At 45.8% G+C, this 20,524-nt stretch overlaps 1 protein-coding gene across 1 annotated transcript in view; it reads left to right on the top strand.

The window, feature by feature from the left end:
• The window catches only part of tln2b (talin 2b), a 237,054-nt gene extending 217,302 nt beyond the window's left edge, over positions 1-19,752 (top strand). Inside the window, exons 19-21 of the mRNA XM_041178380.1 lie at positions 11,811-11,993; positions 14,910-15,035; positions 18,006-19,752. Coding sequence (XP_041034314.1) covers positions 11,811-11,993; positions 14,910-15,035; positions 18,006-18,134 — 438 coding nt within the window. The 3' untranslated portion in view covers positions 18,135-19,752. The remainder of the gene's footprint in view (positions 1-11,810; positions 11,994-14,909; positions 15,036-18,005) is intronic.
• The last annotated feature ends 772 nt before the right edge of the window (positions 19,753-20,524 follow it).

Genomic DNA, 20,524 nt, shown 5'->3' on the forward strand with positions numbered 1-20,524 from the left:
TGCCCCTTCACTTCCTCTCTCCTCACCGTCCAAGGACCCAAACACTCCTTTCAAGTGAAGCAGCATTTCACTTGCATTTCCCCCAACTTAGTCTACTGCATTCATTGTTCCCAATGCGGTTTCCTCTACATTGGAGAGACCAAACGTAAACTGGGCGACCGCTTTGCAGAACACCTGCGGTCTGTCCGCAAGCATGACCCAGACCTCCCTGTCGCTTGCCATTTTAACACTCCACCCTGCTCTCTTACCCACATGTCTGTCCTTGGCTTGCTGCATTGTTCCAGTGAAGCCCAACGCAAACTGGAGGAACAGCACCTCATCTTCCGACTAGGCACTTTACAGCCTTCCGGACTGAATATTGAATTCAACAACTTTAGATCTTGAACTCCCTCCTCCATCCCCATCCCCTTTCTGTTTCTTCCCCCTTTCTTTTGTTTTTTCCAATAATTTATATATATTTTTCTTTTCCCACCTATTTCCATTATTTTTAAATCTTTTATGCCCCCCCACCCCCACTAGAGCTGTACCTTGAGTGCCCTACCATCCATTCTTAATTAGCACGTGTGTTTAGATAATATCACCAACTTCAACACCTCTGTGTTCTTTTGTTCTTTTGTCTGCGACATCTTTTGATTATCTGCTCCTATCACTGCTTGCTTGTCCCTACAACCACACCACCACCCCCCCGACTTCTCCCCCCACCCAACAACACCACCCCCCCCCCACCAACCACCTTAAACCAGCTTATATTTCACCCCTCTCCATGGATTCACCCAGTTCTGTTGAAGGGTCATGAGGACTCGAAACGTCAACTCTTTTCTTCTCCACCGATGCTGCCAGACCTGCTGAGTTTTTCCAGGTAATTCTGTTTTTGTTTTGGATTTCCAGCATCTGCAGTTTTTTGTTTTTACGTCAGATCACATCTCTCTCTCTCTCTCTCTCTCGCTCTCTCTCTCAGACAGCTGCTTCATGCTTATCTATCCCTGTATATAGTTGTATATGGTTAATAAATGTTTGGAAGTTCCTGGATGCCTTGTTTCCAGCCGTCTCTGTTACACACACCCTGGGCTACTTCATGGTGGCAGCAGTAAACTTACTGAATAGCAGGCGTCCCTGAAAATACTGTCAGTGGCAGGAAGATGAAAGCCATTGAAAATAAAGCAGCAAGGGAATGACTGGGAGGAAAAGCAATGCAATTGGATTAAATTAACAGACAGACATGGGAGAAGTCTTTTTAATATATGTTCTTTCATGGAATGTGGGCATCGAAGACTCGTTCCTAATTGCCCTTGAGAAGGTGGTGGTGAGCTGCCTTCTTGAACCGCTGCCGTCCATGTGGTGTAGGTACACCCACAGTGCTGTTAGAGAGGGAGTTCCAGGATTTTAACCCAGTGACAGTGAAGGAACGGTGATATATTTCCAAGTCAGGATGGTGAGTGACTTGAAGGGGAACTTCCAGGTGGTGATGTTCCCATGTACCTGATGCCCTGGCCCTTCTAGGTGGTGGTAGTATTCGTGGGTTTGGAAGGTGCCTTGGTGAGTTCCTGCAGTGCATCTTGTAGATGGTACACACTGCTGCGACTGTGCGTCGGAGGTGGAGGGAATGAATGTTGAAAGTGGTGGATGGGGTGCCAACTTACAAGAGGATTTGAGCAATGGGAGTAACAATGTCATGTTGCGATTATATAGAGCCTTGGTGAGACCTCACCTGAAATATTGTATGCAGTGTTGGTCTCCTTACCTAAGGAAGGACATACATACCATAGTGGGAGTGCACCAAAAGTTCACCAAACTAATTCTTGGGATGGAGGGATTGTTCTAAGAGGAAAGATTAAATAGACTGGGCCTTTATTCTCTGCAGTTTAGAAGAATGAGAGATTATCTCATTCACACATACAAAATACTTACAGGGCTCAACAGGGTAGATGCAGGAAGGATGTTTCCCCTGGCTGGTTGTAGTGGGGGGAGGTGTCTAGAATCAGGGGCACAGTCTCAGAATAAGGAGTAGGCTATTTTGGGCTGGGATGAGGAGGAATGATGGTGAGGGTGATGAATCTTTTGAATTCTCTGCCCCACAGGGCTGTGGAGGTTCAGCCATTGAGTATGTTCAGCAGCCATGACCTCAGTGAATAGTGGAGTAGGCTCAAAGGGCTGAATGGCCTACTCCTGATCTTGGACCACCAAGCAGCATACTGGTAAAACTGCCATCGCAGATTCAACAGGTATAGGACAGCTTCAGGGTTAGCACAGAAGAACTATAAAGAAGTGGTCAGCACACTCCTATATTCCATCTGTATCAGCACAAATGACATTTTCGGAAGACAGGGTGTTAATGAGGACACAACAACCTATAAAGAGGCTATTAAGGCCTTTGATTCATATTTCAGTCTTTGGAGGAACATTATTATAGACCAGGTGAGGTTTAACAGGCGCACTCAGGAATCCAGAAGTATTGAGTTTTTCATCAATGACCTATATCATTTGGCTGATAGTTGCATGTAAGGGGCTCTAAAGGAGAAGCTTACCTGAGGCCATATAGTGGTGGGCACGCTTGATGATAGTGTATCTGACTTATCTGAACTAACGTTAGCGAAGACAGTTCAGTTATTAGAGAGACGGACTGGGCTACAGAAGCAGAACCGAGTTTCAACCTGGAGTGATAATCTGTGGAGCCAGACTACTGACTCATTCAGTTTGTGAACAATAGAGGTACCAACGTACCCGTTAAAAAGCAGAGCCATAACGAAGAGGGGCAGGCACTGTCATCATCCAGTGCTCCCAGTGTGACGTGAGAAAGCCCCATCGGCGGGAAGACTGTCCCACTGTAAACACAGAGTATCATTCCTGCAGGAGACAAGGCTAAATTAAAGTCACATGCCAGCACAGAAAGCCTCCTACTCCAGAATTTAAAGGGAGGCCAGTCAGATCAAACAGTATCCAGCAGATGGAAGATACAGAGGAACTCAGAGTTCCTTTCTTGGGTGACATCTCAAAGTCCAAAGGGACCTTCTGGTGTGAGGATATCACAGTAAATAGCCACAAAAACCATTTTTAATTGGACACAGGAGCAGGAATGTCCATTCTTTCTGTTATTGTACAGTGGCTGAAGTCTGAGTTTTTGCAGCTGACTGCATGCTCCAGGGGTATCGCACTGAAGGTGCAAGAGCAGGTGACTGCCACACTTCATGTAAGGGAAGTGGAATTACAGAAACTCTTCATGTTGTCCAGAATCAGGAGCTGGAGAGCTCATTCAGATTTAAAACTTGTGAGAAGGTGGAAGAGCCAAACAACCAGGACAAACCGGATCAATCCAAGATTCAATTTCCTAGCCTTAGGAAGCTCCATGTGGCTTACAATCCTACCTTGAATTTACATGCCAAGCCAGTGTGTTTGTTTACCCCAAGAAAGGTCCCTCGCCCTCTCTTGAAAAAGCTGACTCCATTCTACATCAGCCTCTTAATGTTACAGAGCATCAGTGTTTTATGAGCATGGTTAATCAGCTGGACAAGTTCCTGCCCAATCTTGTACACATGATGAGCCGCTATGACAACTCCTGATACAAGACCAAGCCTGGTGCTGGATTGTACACCAACAAAGGCTGTTTGACACAACCAAAGACATGCTCACGTCCCCAGAAACACTGGCCCATTACAACCCCGACCTACACACTATTGTTACGGCTGACGCATTGTCCATTGGCCTAGGGAACGTATTGTCCCAAATTCAGCAAGACAGTCCTCGCAGACCAGTACATTACATCCCCAGGGCACTGACAGAAATGGTATTCTCTCATAGAAACATAGAAACTAGGAGCAGGTGTAGGCCATTCAGCCCTTCGAGCCTGCTCCACCATTCATTATGATCATGGCTGATCATCCAACTCAATAGCCTGCTCCTGCTTTCTCCCCATACCCTTTGATCCCTTTCGCCCTAAGAGCTATATCTAACTCTTTCTTGAAAACATACAATGTTTTGGCCTCAACTACTTTCTGTGGTAGTGAATTCCACAGGCTCACCACTGTCTGGGTAAAGAAATTTCTCCTCATCTCAGTCCTAAATGGTCTACCCCATATCCTCAGACTGTGACCCCTGGTTCTGGACTCCCCCACCATCGGGAACATCCTTCCTGCATCTACCCTGTCTAGTCCTGTTAGAATTTTGTAGGTTTCTATGAGATCCCACCTCATTCTTCTGAACTCCAGCAAAAATAATCCTAACCGACTCAATCTCTCCTCATATGTCAGTCCCGCCATCCCAGGAATCAGTCTGGTAAACCTTCGCTGCACTCCCTCTATAGCAAGAACATCCTTCCTCAGATAAGGAGACCAAAACTGCACACACTATTCCAGGTGAGGTCTCACCAAGGCCCTGTACAATTGCAGCAAGACATCCCTGTTCCTGTACTCGAATCCTCTCGCTATGAAGGCCAACATACCATTTGCCTTCTTTACTGCCTGCTGCACCTGCAAACTTACCTTCAGCGACTGGTGTACAAGGACACCCAGGTCTCGTTGCACATTCTCCTCTCTCAATTTATAGCCATTCAGATAATAATCTGCCTTCCTGTTTTTGCTACCAAAGTGGATAACCTCACAATAATCCATGTTATATTGCACCTGCCATGCATTTGCCCACTCACTCAGCTTGTCCAAATCACACTGAAGCATCTCTGCATCCTCCTCACAGCTCACCCTCCCACCCAGCTTTGTGTCATCTGCAAATTTGGAGATATGACATTTAATTCCCTCAAATAAATCATGAATATATATTGTGAATAGCTGGAGTCCCAGAACCGATCCCTGCGGTACCCCTCTAGTCACTGCCTGCCATTCGGAAAAAGACCCGTTTATTCCTACTCTTTGTTTCCTGTCTGCCAACCAGTTTTCTATCCATCTCAATACACTACCCTCAATCCCATGGGCTTTAATTTTACACGCTTATGTGGGACTTTGTCAAAAGCCTTCTGAAAGTCCAAATAAACCACATCCACTGGCTCCCCCTCATCAACTCTACTAATTACATCCTTGAAAAATTCCAATAGATTTATCAAGCATGATATCCCTTTCATAGATCCATGCTGATTCTGTCCGATTCTGCCACTGTTTTCCACGTGCTCAGCTGTTAAATCTTCTATAATGGACTCTAGAATTTTCTCCACTACCGACATCAGGCTGACTGGTCTCTAATTCCCTGTTTTCTCTCTACCTCCCTCTTTAAATAGTGGGGCTACATCTGTAGGGACTGGTCCCGAGTATGTAGAATCTCGGAAGATGACCACCAATGGATCCACTATTTCTAGGGCCACTTCCTTAAGTGCTCTGGGATGTAGATTATCAGGCCCTGGGGATTTATCAGCCTTCAATCCCATCAATTTCTCCAACACCATTTCCCTACTAATACTGATTTCTTTTAGTTCCTCCTTCTCACTAAACCCTGTGTTCCCCAACATTTCTGGTATGTTATTTGTGTCCTTTGTGAAGACAGAGCCAAAGTATGTATTTAGTTGGTCAGCCATTTCTTTGTTTCCCATTATAAATTCCCCTGTTTCTGACTATAAGGGACCTACATTTGTCTTCACCAATCTTTTTCTCTTCACATACCTACAGAAACTTTTACAGCCAGTTTTTATGTTCCCTGCAAGCTTACTCTCCTACTCTATTTTCTCCTTCTTAACCAATCCCTTGGTCCTCCTTTGCTGAATTCTAAACTGCTCCCAATCCTTAGGTCTGTTGTTTTTTCTGGCCAATTTGTATGCCTCTTCCTTGGATCTAATACTATCTCTAATTTCCCTTGTAAGCCATGGTTTGGCCACCTTTCCTGTGTTACTTTTACACCAGACAGGAATAAACAATTGTTGCAGTTCACCCATGCGCTCTTTGAATGTTTGCCATTGCCTATCCACCGTCATCCCTTTAAGTAACGTTTCCCAATCCGTCATAGCCAACTCGCGCCTCATACCATCGTAGTTTCCTTTATTAAGTTTCAGGACTATAGTCCTGAATCAACTACGTCACTCTTCATCTTGAAGAATTCTATCGTATTACGGTCGCTCATCCCCAAGGGGCCTCGCACAACTAGATTGCCAATTATTCCTTTCTCATTACACAATACCCAGTCTAGGATGGCCTGTTCTCTCGTTGGTTCCTCAATGTATTGGCCCAGAAAAACATCCCATATACACTCCAGGAATTCCTCCTCTACGGTATTGTTACTAATTTGATTTACCCAATCTATATGCAGATTAAAGTTACCCATAATTACATATGTTCTTTTATTGCATGCATCTCTAATTTCCTGTTTAATGCCATTCTCAACATCACCACTACAGTTTGGGAATCTATATAAAGCCCCCACTAAAGTTTTTTGCCCCTTAGTGTTTCTCAGCTCTACCCATACAGATTCCACATTGTCGGAGCTAATATCTTTCCTCACTATTGCGTTAATTTCTCTTTAACCAGCAATGCAGCTCCACCGCCTTACATCTATTTGCGCGGTTATTTCATCCACTTTATTGTGAATGCTCCTCGCGTTAAGGCACAAAGCCTTATGGCTTGTCTCTTTAACATTACTTGTCCCATTCCCACTATTTTTCACTGAGACCCTGTTTGATTCTTGCCCTTGATTTCTCTGCTTATCACTTTTCTTATTCCCCTTTCTGTCTTTTGTTCTTGTCCCTGATTCCCCCTCCTCTGACTCTTTGCACAGGCTCCCATCCCCCTGCCATTTTAGTTTAAACCCTCCCCAACCACTCTAGCAAATGTTCCCCCTAGGACATCAGTGGCAGTCCCGCCCAGGTGTAACCTGTCCAGTTTGTACCGGTCCCACCTCCCCCAGAACCAGTCCCAATGTCCCAGGAATCTGAAACCCTCCCCCTCACACCATCCCTTCAGCCACGTATTCCGATATATCCTGCTATTTCTACTCTGACTGGCACGTGGCACTGGTAGTAATCCTGAGATCATTTTGAGGTCCTACTTTTCAACTTACTTCCTAACTCCCTATATTCTGCTTTTAGGACCTCATTCCTTTTTTTACCTATGTCGTTTGTACCAATGTGTACCACGACCACTGGCTGTTCACCCTCCCCCTTCAGAATGTCCTCTAGCTGCTCTGAGACATCCTTGACCCTAGCACCAGGGAGGCAACATAGCATCCTGGAGTCTCGTTTGCAACCACAGAAACGCCTATCTATTCCCCTTACAACTGAATCCCCGATAACTATTGCATTCCCACACTTTTTACTCCTCCCCTGTGCAGCAGAGCCAAACGTGGTGCAATGAATTTGGCTGTTGTTGCTTTCCCCTGAGAGGCCATTCCCCTCAACAGTCTCCAAAGCGGTGTATCTGTTTTGCAGGGGAATATCCACAGGAGATTCCTGCACTGCCCGCCTAGTCCTTTTGCTCTGTCTGGTGGTCACCCATTCCCTTCCTGCCTGTGGACGCGTTGCCTGCAGTGTGACCACCTCTCTCTACGTGCTGTCCACGATACTGTCCACCTCACGGATGCTCCACAATGTCCCCAGCCGCTGCTCCAGCTCTGAAACCTAGGCTTCCGGGAGCTGCAGCTGGAGACACTTCCGGCACACATGCTGGCCCCGGGCATTGGAAATGTGCCCAGCTTCCCACACAGAGCAGGAGGCGCACACCACGGCTTTGAGCTCTCCTGCCATGACTTACCCCTTTAAATTAAATTAAACCTTTTGGAAGATACTTAATATCAATTAAATCAATTACTCTCGGGCCCTTCTTCCCTGCTCCTTGTTGTTACAGAATATAGCCCTTACAAACGATGAACCGCAAAATAAGACCTTGAAAATTATAAGCAATAAAAGTAGTAAATACTTACCCAATTGTACTCACGGAACTCAAAGGATTACCTCGTTCCCTCCTCACCAAACTCCTTCAGTCACAGCTGCTCCCCCAGCTTCTCTTCAACTCCCAACTCCTCTCACACTCCTCCTCAACTCCCGACTCCTCTCGCGCTTCTCTTCAACTCCCGACTCCTCTCGCGCTTCTCTTCAACTCCCGACTCCTCTAGCGCTTCTCTTCAACTCCCGACTCCTCTTGCGCTTCTCTTCAACTCCCGACTCCCCTCGCACTTCTCTGCAACTCCTGACTCCTCTCGCGCTTCTCTTCAACACCCGACTCCTCTCACGCTTCTCTGTAACTCCCGACTCCTCTCACACTCCTCTTCAACTCCCGACTCCTCTCACGCTCCTCTTCAACACCCGACTCCTCTCACGCTTCTCTTCAACTCCCGACTCCTCTCGCGCTTCTCTTCAACTCCCGACTCTCCTCGCGCTTCTCTTCAACTCCTGACTCCTCTCGCGTTTCTCTTCAACTCCCGACTCCTCTCACGCTTCTCTTCAACTCCCGACTCCTCTCACGCTTCTCTTCAACTCCTGACTTCTCTCATGCTTCTCTGCAACTCCCGACTCCTCTCGCGCTCCTCTTCAACTCCCGACTCCTCTCGCGCTTCTCTTCACCTCCCAACTCCTCTCGCGCTTCTCTTCAACTCCCGACTCCTCTCGCGCTTCTCTTCAACTCCCGACTCCTCTCGCGCTTCTCTTCAACACCCGACTCCCCTCGCGCTTCTCAACTCCCAACTCCTCTCACGCTTCTCTTCAACTCCCGACTCCTCTCACGCTTCTCTTTAACTCCCGACTCCTCTCGCACTCCTCTTCAACTCCCGACTCCTCTCGCGCTTCTCTTCAACTCCCGGCTCCTCTCGCACTTCTCACCAACTCCCAACTCCTCTCACACTCCTCTTCAACTCCCGACTCCTCTCGCGCTTGTCTTTGAAAAGGAAGCTCTGGTGGTCACATGGGGTTGCAGGAGGGTTTCAGATTACACCCCAGGATTTAAATTCACTATCCAGACACATCATTAGCATTAATCACCCTGATTAACAGCGAAGAATCAGCTAAAATGCCACCCCAAATGCAAAGGTTTTGATTGCAGCTCATGATTTTGATGCCAATACAGAACACGCCCAGGGTAAAGACCGAGCCACAGCTGATACTTGTCCCACAGCCCTGTGGGGAAGCCTGCGCCAAGCGATGTAAACCTTCCTGAGGAACTGGAGTCCTGATGCCTCTTGTCTACCAAGTTCCTCCCAGAAACTATTCAGGAACTAGAAGATATTTGAGTAGCCCAGAAAGCTGATGCTGAGTGTGCACAGATACCGGAGTAATGTGCTACTGAGTGGCTTGGCTATGTTCCTAGCTATTGTATTCTGAAGCAGCACTTCAAACAGCTTCGTCACCTTAGTCTTACAGATGACTTGTTAATCCATAATGACTGAATCATCATTCCCAGGTTCCTTCGACCAGACATTCTCTGATCACCAAGTGCAGGCTGGAGCTCCTAGTTCAGCCTGGTATCTCCAAAGCTATTGGAGACGGGACTTTCAATGGTACCACCTGTACATTGGCAAGACTGCAAGGAACACTGGTGACCTCCTGCCCATCCCGAGTGTGGGAGCGCCTCGGGATGGATCTATTTGTCTTCAAGGATAAATCCTTTATGGTTGTGGCTTATTACTCGTAGTGGACAGTGACAACGAGCTGTACAGGCCCACCTTACTGGGGGAGCGCCATTCTCAAGCAAATGTTTGCCACACACGGCATCCCTGATTTGGTTGTCTCCCAGTTCAACAATGACTTCAAATGCTTCAGTGAGATGTCTGACCTCGACCACATCACCAGCTTGCTCAGGCACCCACAGACCAATGGGGAAGCTGAAAGATTATTGTCAAATCCTTGTTGAAGGAATATAATGACATCGACCTTCCCGGCCTACACCACTGCACAACCACCTGGCTCCATTGGAACTCCTAATGGGTAGCAAGTTACGCACACAGCTCCCTTCACCCATGTCTCGAGGTGACAGAAATCGAAAAGGTGCAGGGGGAGAGAGGAGCACTACCATGTGAAGCAGACTGTGATGTACAACAAAGCACAGGGTCTAGCCGCACTCTCGCCAGGGGAGTCAGTCTGGGTCCAAGACCAGGTCCAGCCCGGCCAGGTTTTGAGTCAGTCTATTCATCCAGGCTCCTAACACACTGCTCACAGCATCCTCAGGCAAATCCGACCTGCACTGGTAAACACTGGTAACGCCCTTTACAGGACTGAGTTCAATACCCGGACCACCACAAAGACAACCTGACCAGCCTGCTGGACTGTTCACAGGTCCCTCCGCAGGAAGTGTGATCCTAGGACTCTCCCAAAGGAATGAAGATCGGGCAGACTGGTCAAACCCACTTTCCCTCAGACTCAGGGATGGTGACAGTGACTTTTGGGGGGGGGGGTGGGGGGGTGGTGGGGGCGGTGGTGGTGGTGGGGGGGGTGGTGGGAAGCAGGGTGTTAAGTAAATATTTAATGAGTGGAATGAAAGACAAGACAAGATCAAGGTTTAATAGCTGTAATGCTAAGAGCTAATGTACATCATTAGTGATGTCAGATTACATGTCACTAGAACTCTGAGAGAGATGCTTCTGGAAGGAGCTTCATGCTCATCTATCCCTGTATATAGTTGCATATGGTTAATAAACGTTTGAAAGTTCCTGGATGCCTTGTTTCCAGCCGTCTCTGTTACACACACCCTGGGCTTGTTTCTGATGATACTTCAGGGGGAAGGTTCACTGGACTGGTTCCTGAGGTGAGGGGGTTGACTTGATTGGTCCCTGGAGTGAGGGGGTTCACTCCGATTGGTCCCTGGGGTGAGGGGGTTCACTCGATTGGTCCCTGGGGTGAGGAGGTTCACTCCATTGGTCCCTGGGGTGAGGGGGTTCACTCGATTGGTCCTTGGGGTGAGAGGGTTCACTCGATTGGTCCCTGGGGTGAGGAGGTTCACTCGATTGGTCCCTGGGGTGAGGAGGTTCACTCGATTGGTCCCTGGGGTGAGGAGGTTCACTCAATTGGTCCCTGGGGTGAGAGGGTGGCCCTATGATAGAGACTGAGTAAACTGAGCCTACACTCTCTAGCATTTAGAAGAATGAGGTGTGATCTATTTATTTAGTGCTTTCACGGCCCCAGGATCTTCCATATCACTTTCCACTCAATGGTGTCTTTTGAACATAGTCACTGTTGTGGTGCAGGAAATGGGCGGCCAATTTGCACACAGCAAGCTCCCACAAACAGCAATGTGATAATAACCAGATCACCAGTTTTTGTCATGTTGGTTGAGGGATAAATATTGAGCGGGGGACCTGTTATATCTCCCCTGCTCTCTTCAAAATAGTCCACAGGATCTTTTAACATCCACCTGAGGGCCCTTCAGTTTTCATCCAAATAGCAGCAGCTCCAACAGTGCAGCACCCCCTCAGTACTGCACTGGAGTGTCAGCCTGGATTTTATGCTCAGGTCTCTGGAGTAGGACTTGAACTCATGACCTTTGGATTGAGAGGGGACAGCGCTATCCACTGATCCACGGCTGTCACGATATACTTGCTGGGTATTCCACAATATTAATCCAGCTGGGTAAACTCCAGCGAGAGTGACCCAGTTTTAATTTGAAGAGTGTTTCTAGCTAAAATAATGTCCATTTACCTCTGTTTTGGGAGACACACTTTGAGAAAGTGATGGAATAAATTTAAGTAACACTTCGATGATGTGGGTGTGTTGTTACATTCAGCAAGGCAGAATGACTCTTAGAAACTGGGTTTTATGTTCATTGTATGGGTGATGGTGAGATCCAGCCAGCTCTTTGGTGAGAGGCTATCGCTGGCAGTGTGATCTGTATGAAGCCTAGAACTCTGGTCCCGCACACACACACGTCATTCTCTCTCTCTCTCTCTCTCTCTCTCTCTAGGCCCGAATGGTGGCAGCCGCTACGAGCAACTTGTGTGAGGCAGCAAACGCATCTGTCCAAGGACACGCCAGTGAGGAGAAGCTGATATCCTCAGCCAAGCAGGTGGCAGCTTCCACAGCCCAGCTTCTGGTGGCCTGTAAGGTGAAGGCGGACACTGACTCCGAGGCCATGCGGAGACTCCAGGTACAGGACATTCCTATAACCGCTGAGGCAGCTTTAAACTCGCTCACTATGTGGCAGCTGACCTGTCCCACCCTCCTGCTGGAAACTCTAAACAACCTGTCGCTCTGAAAGGATCCAAATGACACCCGCTCAAACCCCTTCTGTACAAATATTGCCAACTTTAATTGTGTTTTACGGAGAGAAATGAAACATTTGGAGTTAAATTAGGTGATAAAGTGTGTACTAGACTTTCAAAGTAATTTAATCTACTGCAATACTCATATCTGCAGGGTTAAGTAACACATGGATGTAAATTAATTTATTGGTAAACTTTTAAATTCCCCAGATCTGTAAAAACACTCAAAGCTTCTGGACTTGACCCGAATAGTGAAGGCAAGTGGAATGCTGGCCTTTATCTCAAGGGCAACAAAGGAGTAAAAGTTCAGTCACAGTTTTATAAAGCTCTGGTTTGAGCAGGTTTTAGAGGAACTCCCTTCAGTTCTGGTCACCACAGCTCAGGAAGGAGGTGTTAGCCTTGGAGACGGTGCAGAGCAGCTGCATCACAATCATACCAGGACTTAAAGGGTTAACTGGTGAGAACAGGTTTGATGAACTAGATAAAAACAAAAAAACTGCGGATGCTGGAAATCCAAAACAAAAACAGAATTACCTGGAAAAACTCAGCAGGTCTGGCAGCATCGGCGGAGAAGAAAAGAGTTGACGTTTCGAGTCCTCATGACCCTTCGACAGAACTTGAGTTCACTCAAGTTCTGTCGAAGGGTCATGAGGACTCGAAACGTCAACTCTTTTCTTCTCCGCCGATGCTGCCAGACCTGCTGAGTTTTTCCAGGTAATTCTGTTTTTGTTTTGATGAACTAGGCCTGTGTTCCTTGAGTATTGAAGATTACAGGTGACCTTATTAAGGTGTGTAAGATGATTGAAGATTTGATAGGGTCGATAGAGAGAAACCATTTCCTCTGCCGGGGTCGGGGGAGGGGGTAGGCGGGGAGTCCAGAACAAGGGGACAGAACCTTAAAGCGAGAGCCAGGCCGTTCAGTGGTGATGTCAGGAAGCACTTCTTCATCAAAAGGGAGTGGAAATCTGGAACACTCTCCCACACCCCAAAAAGCTGTTAAGCGATCAGTTGAAATATTTCAAAACCGAGGTTAATGGATTTTTGTTCAGCAAGAGTAATGAGATTATGAAGGTATGAAGCTGGGTAAATGGAGTTGAGATGCAGATCAGCTATGGTCTGATAGCATCATGGAACAGGTTTGAAGGGTTAAATATGTACCTGTCTCAATTAACCAGCAGCAACTGATGAGTTAAACTAATCCTCGTAAAAGTTGATTTTTTTTTCTCTAAAGGATGAACAAATTGTTGTGAATAAAATCAGACCTATCGACAGTAGTTTGGTGAGCGCTGTGTGTGTGAAATCCCTCCTTGTTATGTAGCCTTTGCAATCCAGGTATCATTCCAATAAATCTACACTGCAGCCCCTCCAAGTATACATCTCCTTCTGGATGTACAGTGGCTAGAACTGCTGACGATAACACCGGGTGTGGGAGAAGCAGGATTTTGTATAACATTTAACTTGCATGACTTTGTATTCTGATCCTCTCAATATTCCATTACATTTATGGATTATGTTCTGTACCCTCTTCATGACATTTTAGTGATCTGCGTATTTGGAACCCTCAAGTTTTTTTGTGGTCTCCACTATTTCTAGCTTTTCACCATTTAGAAAGTCCATTGTTCTATCCTTGTTAAGTTCAAAGTGATGTTACATGTTTCTAGTTGGAAATCCACTTGCACAGTTTTGCCAATCACTAAATATATTAATATCTCATTGTAATTTAGTGCTCTCATCCACACTGCTCACAATGCCACCTACCCTTGTGTCATCAGCAAATTGGATGTGTCACTCTTTACTCCAGTATTAATGTACTGACCCTCGGCACGCTGACCCTCGGCACGCTGACCCTCGGCACGCTGACCCTCGGCACGCTGACCCTCGGCACGCTGACCCTCGGCACGCTGACCCTCGGCACGCTGACCCTCGACACGCTGACCCTCGACACGCTGACCCTCGACACGCTGACCCTTGGCAGGCTGACCCACAATACTCTGGACAGTGGAATTCAAAGTGGCTTTTCCCAGCTTCAGTTTCTTTAGACAGCAGCTTAATGCACAAATACTGGAGGCATCTCATACTCCTGTTAGATCTTACAATGCCTTCCCTGACACACAGCCTCTTCTCATTCATACGTGTTTCTCCCTTTTAATGTAAATCCCATTGTTTCCATATGTCTTTGGAACTTTACCTTTCTCATAATATAAATCATTTCATGGTGCTAATATTGTCACTAACCTTTGGGAAAAATAAACACACTGCTTGGCCTAGCTTCTCTGGCTGGGTATAACATCCTACCATCTCTTTGAAATTCAAGCCACCCTGATTTATCTAAAAATGCAAATTCTCCGCAGCTTAGCATTTCAAACTTAGTTTCTTTTGATGAGGCAAAGCCCCCAGACCACAATAAATCACAAGAATGTTACGAGAATTATTATAATTTCATGACACCCTTGGCATGCTGACCGATCCCGACTCGCTGACCCTCGACCTGCTTACCCTTGATGCGCTGACCTTCAACTCACTGACCCTCAGCATGCTGAACCTCGACACGCTGACCCCCCCAGACTCGCTAAGCCCCCCACCCCCGAACACGCTGAACCTCAACATGCTGATCCTCAACCTGCTAACCCTCGACTCACTATTACTGCTATCTAGCACAAACTCGATGATCTGTATCGTTCTATCTGAGTGACTGAGTTGACTATTCACTGTCGAACACCATTTGTTGCTGAATTTGCACTGCTCACTGGTACAATGACTCAGAGACAGGGTGACAATATTTTGGCTGGTTTGTTTTCCAGACTGCAGGAAATGCTGTGAAACGGGCATCAGACAATCTAGTCAGAGCAGCTCAAAAAGCCGCGTTCAACAAACCGGATGAAGAAAACATTGTGGTGAAAACACGATTTGTTGGAGGAATTGCTCAGGTTTGTACTGCACGTTGTTGGATGGGTCCCTGAGTCATGTTGGCCCTGGGCACCTGTAAAAGCTGACAGTGAGAGGAAAGTGTTGTGTTCACCCATCACCCCTGAGCTCACTGAGACCTACACTGGCTTCCAGTCCGGCAAAGCCTCAGTTTTAAAATTCTCATCCTTGTTTTTGAATCTTTCCATGGGGTCACCCCCTCCCTATCTCTGCAATCTCGGTCAGCTCCATAACCCTCCCAGACTGTGCTCCTCTAACTCTAAAAGTGAGGATGTTCACAAGGTCAATCACTCGACCGTCGGCTGTGTCTTCAGCTGCCTGGGTCCTAATCTCTGAAATTCCCTCCCTAAACCACTCTCCCTCTTACCTCTCCTTCCCCCTTTAAGACACTCCTTAAAACCACCACTTTGACCAAGCTTTCGCTCATCTGTCCTAATTGTCATTAAGTAACTTGGTGTATGTTAAAGGCGCTACATAAATACTAGTTGTTGTTGTCCAGGGTCTTAATGTTGATATGTTTTTGATAGCATTCATAAAACTAGATTTTACTAATTCCATTAATAAATTAATACAGCATAACGGACCCCAAATGTATTAGATTTGACTTATCCTGCACAAGGAATGTGATCCTTGCCTGTTCCTGGTCTATCATTGAGCAGTCTCAGCAGCTCTGACACTGAGTGACTTGTCCCTGTGTTCGACTCCTTGTGTTTCACTTGAGTTAAGCTGACCTGCAGGATCTGAAGGAATTTTTTTTTTAAATCTTGAAACCCGGCCAGGAATTTCAGTCACTTCCAAATTAAGGGAGGATCCGGAATTCCCAATAACGTGACAATGGAGCCTCCCTGCATTTTCCCTCGGGCAAAACTGAAAGGACGTTCGGTTTCCGGGACAATTTGTGACCACCTGCTTCACTGCGAATAAAGTTTCTTTGGGTCCTGTGGGCATCAGGGCAGGAGGATTTTTCCGGAATGGGGTGGGCTTTCACGTTGCGATTTCCAGTAAGTCCTTGCAGCGCAACATTGATGCTCGTCTGATAAACTGGTTTCACCGGTTTATCAATTTAATGTCTGTGCAGATATTTAAAGTAATAATTTTAAGATGTAAATTACAACAGATCATCCCAACCCCCATCCTCACAATCATAGAGCAATGTGACACAAAGGGTGGCCATTCGGCCCATCGTACTTTTGCTGGCATTTTCAAAGAACTACCCAATTCGTCCAAACTTCCTGTCCTCTCCTCATAGCCCTTCAAACCCTTTGTCTGCAAGTATTTACCTAATTCCCTTTTATAGGGACCTTTCTCCCAGGGATATGGTGAGGAGATTTCCTGTGCTGATCAGTGTAAGAAATACTAGTGCTAATTGGGTTATTTCTCATACTCTGGGTCCCACAAATGGCTGGTGTCCAGATGTTTCAGTGTTCATTCAATCCTGGAAGATCACTTAGGAGCAAGTAAACTTCCTTGTTAACTTTCCAAACCAGAGAATGATCCAAGGACAATTCAGCCCATCTCTGCATCGTTGTAGCTGCTGACTTTGTCGATTTCATACGGAGTAATCTAGAGTTTTATCTGGTTAGCCCTGTTTTATATATTCCTAAATGCCTCTTCATTATTCCTGTGGTATTCATTGCCACTTAGCAAACCTGTTCCAGAAATGAGGCAGTGTGACACCAAAATAAACCCAGGCTTGGGGGATTCAATTAGGAGACAGATTGCATGAACTTGGTTTGCATTGTTTTGAGTTGGCAGGGGTGAGGGTGATCTAATCACGCTGCTGGATCCAATAAAAGGATCCACTTGGGTAAAGTACGTGGGCGAGTCCACAACAAAGGGGGGAACAATCTTAAAGTGAGAGTGAGGCCACTCCAAAATGAAATCAGCAAAGCACTCTTTAACTCGGGCTGAGGGTCAACTGATGTTTTTGGGGCTGAGACCTACTGTGACTTGTGTCAGGTAAAGGGATGTAGAGCAAAACGTGTGAAAATGAATTTGAGATCCAGATGAACTGCGATCTAATGAAATGACAGCGCAGACTCTTGGTCAGTTTATCTGTTAGGTATGAGCAGCTGTTTTTACTGCAGGTTCCGCAATCTGTCTAAACTACAAACTTTGAGGAGCACCCAGTACAGTAGCTGTTTTAGATTTGCATCACTGTGTGATAATGAATTTTCTGGATAATAATAAATGCCAACTTCCATCAAACTCTGTACAGTGACTCAGAATTCAGGTGTGTGAGATCAAGGCAGCTTCAACCACAGGAAGCTGAAAGGCACCAGAGAGATGATTTGCATCTCAACAAACTGGATCCCGGGTCACTGAAGACCCTTTTCCTCTTAATTTTTATATCCTCCTTACTGTACAGATCTGTAAGGGAGGTTAACTTTACATAGGTGTAAAATAGTTTTAATTCTCTAAGTAATTGGACGACTTGCCATTGTCAGTGAACTCACTGACCTACATTGACTCCCAGTTAAGCAATGCTTCAATTTAAAAATTCTCACCTTTACTTTCAAATCCCTCCATAGCCTCGTTCCTCCAGCGCCACAACCCTTCAAGATATCTGCACTCCTGCAATTGTGGGCCTCACGATTTTAATCGCTGCACCTGGGGCCCTAAATACTGGAGGTGCCCTCCCTAAATCTCACTGCCTCTGTAACTTACTTTCCTTGTTGAAGACACTCCTTCAGACTTACCTTCAGACTTACCTCTTACCTCCCTAAATCTCACTGCCTCTGTAACTTTCTTTCCTTGTTGAAGACACTCCTTCAGACTTACCTCTGACCAAGCTTTTGGCCGTCCACCCTCCTCTCTCTTTGTGGTTCTGTACCAAATTCTGATAAGGTTCCTGTGAAGCGCCTTGGGATGGTTTACCATGGGAAGGGCGCCAGATAAATGCAAGTTGTTGTAAACTCCTTTTACAGTAGAAGTCAACTGATAGAAAACCACCGCCTTTGCCTTCTGTGCAGATCATTGCAGCCCAAGAGGAAATGCTGAGGAAGGAGAAGGAGCTGGAAGAAGCACGCAAGAAGCTGGCACAAATACGCCAACAACAGTACAAGTTTTTGCCATCGGAACTGCGAGAAGATGAAAGCTAATCCTCAGATGTTTTTAACCAAACGGGTTCTCCATCAAACGGATCGCTCAGTCCTTTCAAAATCTGAGCTACTTCCGATTGGAAAGCTGATCATTTTGGAGGTGGAACATTGCATCAACTTGGATTTATCCAATTATAGATCATAGTCCAGAATATGTTAGTTTAGAATTGGCTTCCTGTACTCCTAAGGCTTGCATGCACTAAATACACATCAGGGAAGTTTACAGACAAAGATTAATAGGGCCGGAGCACAAGACATTCTGTGAGCAGGAATTCTATTCATGGACAGAGTTGTATCAGATACCTGAGTCCGACGTGCTAGGTTGAGGTAGGAGGATGGAGTTTATCGAGTGGATGCATCCAGAATTGATAGAGAGGGGAGGCTGTGGCCTGAGCAGAGGAGTTTTTGATGTATGCAGGATTCATCAATGTTGTCTTTGTGAAGCGTTTGTTCCTGCTCCAACGCTGAGTGCAGGATGTCATTTTGGAATGAGTCAGTTTCCTCCAGGAATGAACACCAACCACCCATCTAAAAGCTGTGTGATTTTACCTGGGATTGTTTTGTCCTGTGGGGTTATGATTATCATTCACTCACTGTTGCCCTATCGCCTGTTTCTAAAGTGAGTTGAATTTGGAAAACAGCTAAAAAAGAAACAGAAATTCTAAAATAACCAAAATCCATGTTGTGTTTACAAACCTGAGTGCTCAGTAATGCTAAATATAGACACACACTAAAAGGCTCTATTAAAGGGTGCGAGGACATTTCACAGGGTACCTTGCCTTTAGTTTCCAAGTTCTTGTAATATTTTCAGGTGACGAATGCCCCAGTGTTTCTCATCACAGACCATCTAGATACCGTGCAGTTTGCCATATTAGCTGCACAATTGCTTTCAGCACTTGTTTTTAATTTGCTTTTCTATTGGCTACAATACTCTGCCTTTGTTGGTCACACTTAAACCACTAAACGACACCCAGCTCCAATGCTTGCCTAACATGTCTATTTAAGTAGCATTCCCAAAGTCTTAATGCCCAAGGGAGTTGCCGACTTAAACAGCACTTCCCCTGAGTTGCCTTCTATGGTTTTCTTTTAGATTTGTATCTCCTGTGCTGCTGCAAACAGATTAGATTCCCCTCTTCTTTTGGAAATTGCATTCCAAAGGCCTGTGTCAAGATGCATTGTAACTCTCAATAAGACAGATTTGCATCTCCCAGCCAGGCTCTCTGTGATCTGTTAGTCTATAAACTAGTATTGGAAAGATCCTGATGTAGAAACATCCATCTGTTTTGTTAAGCCATTGAGAAATTTGAATTTTTTAAAGAAGTAAAATGAAATTTAATGTACTGAAATTATTCGAGTAATGTTCTAATATTGGCCTTTATGTTTGAATCGTTTTTAAGATGGTATGTTTAAAAAAAAAGAGAAAAAATGCACGTGCAAAATAGATTGGTGGTTTTTGCGAGCTCCTGTTAGCTTGCCTCACTTCCTAAGACCCAAATTTAAATGAAGCGTCACATATAACTGCCATGACAGAATGTATTACTGTATGTAACATAAACTGCTAATTTATCGGCCACAAAAACTATTTTTTGTATTCACAAATAAAAGGTTTCAAAGGAAATTGAGTGTCTCACGGGATTTTCTACAAGTTCACATAAATAGGACTTCTCTGCAGAATCAGGATTGCACTCGAACCTGGGCTCATTGTAAACTCTGCTGTGCCAGATCCTGTTCACCCCATCACCCCTGTACTACATTGGCTTCCCCGTCTGCCAAAGCCTCGATTTTCAAATTCTCGTCCTTGCCTCCCTCTCTGTGTAATCTCCTCCAGCCCTACAAACCTCCAAGATCTCTGCATTCCTCTAATTCTGGCCTCTCACACAAGCCTAATTTTAACTGCTCCACCATTTGGCAGCTGTGCCGTCAGCTACCTAGGCTCCAGATCGGAAATCCTGTACCTGATTATACAAACCGACGTTGTATTCCTTGGAATATCAGAAGTTATTAAGAGGAACAGATAAGGAAGATAAAGGGAAACTATTTCTGCTGGTTCAGGGAGTCTCATACGAGGGGGCATAGTCTTAAAAATTAAAGTGAAATTAGAAAACACTTCCATACACTTCTATACCCTAGGACAGGTACAGTACCTCCAATTTGGCTAACCAAAAAGCGGTGATGTCCAAAAACCACGCATTATGAAATGGTGCACTGCTTCTAGTTCCAGGGTCTGTTTTAGGTTCAGGGCCTGTGAAGATTGATTATCCTCCCGCTCAGTTTTCTCATGGTCTTCCTTCACCCCTGCTGTGTCCAGATTGTCTCTCCCCGAAACAGGAGCTTCCGTTTGTGGAGCAGGATCATTCTTCCAGCAGCAGCAGCACCCCCCCCCGCCACAC

This window comes from Carcharodon carcharias, chromosome 32, assembly GCF_017639515.1.
Source record: "Carcharodon carcharias isolate sCarCar2 chromosome 32, sCarCar2.pri, whole genome shotgun sequence".
In the NCBI taxonomy this organism is placed as follows: domain Eukaryota; kingdom Metazoa; phylum Chordata; class Chondrichthyes; order Lamniformes; family Lamnidae; genus Carcharodon; species Carcharodon carcharias.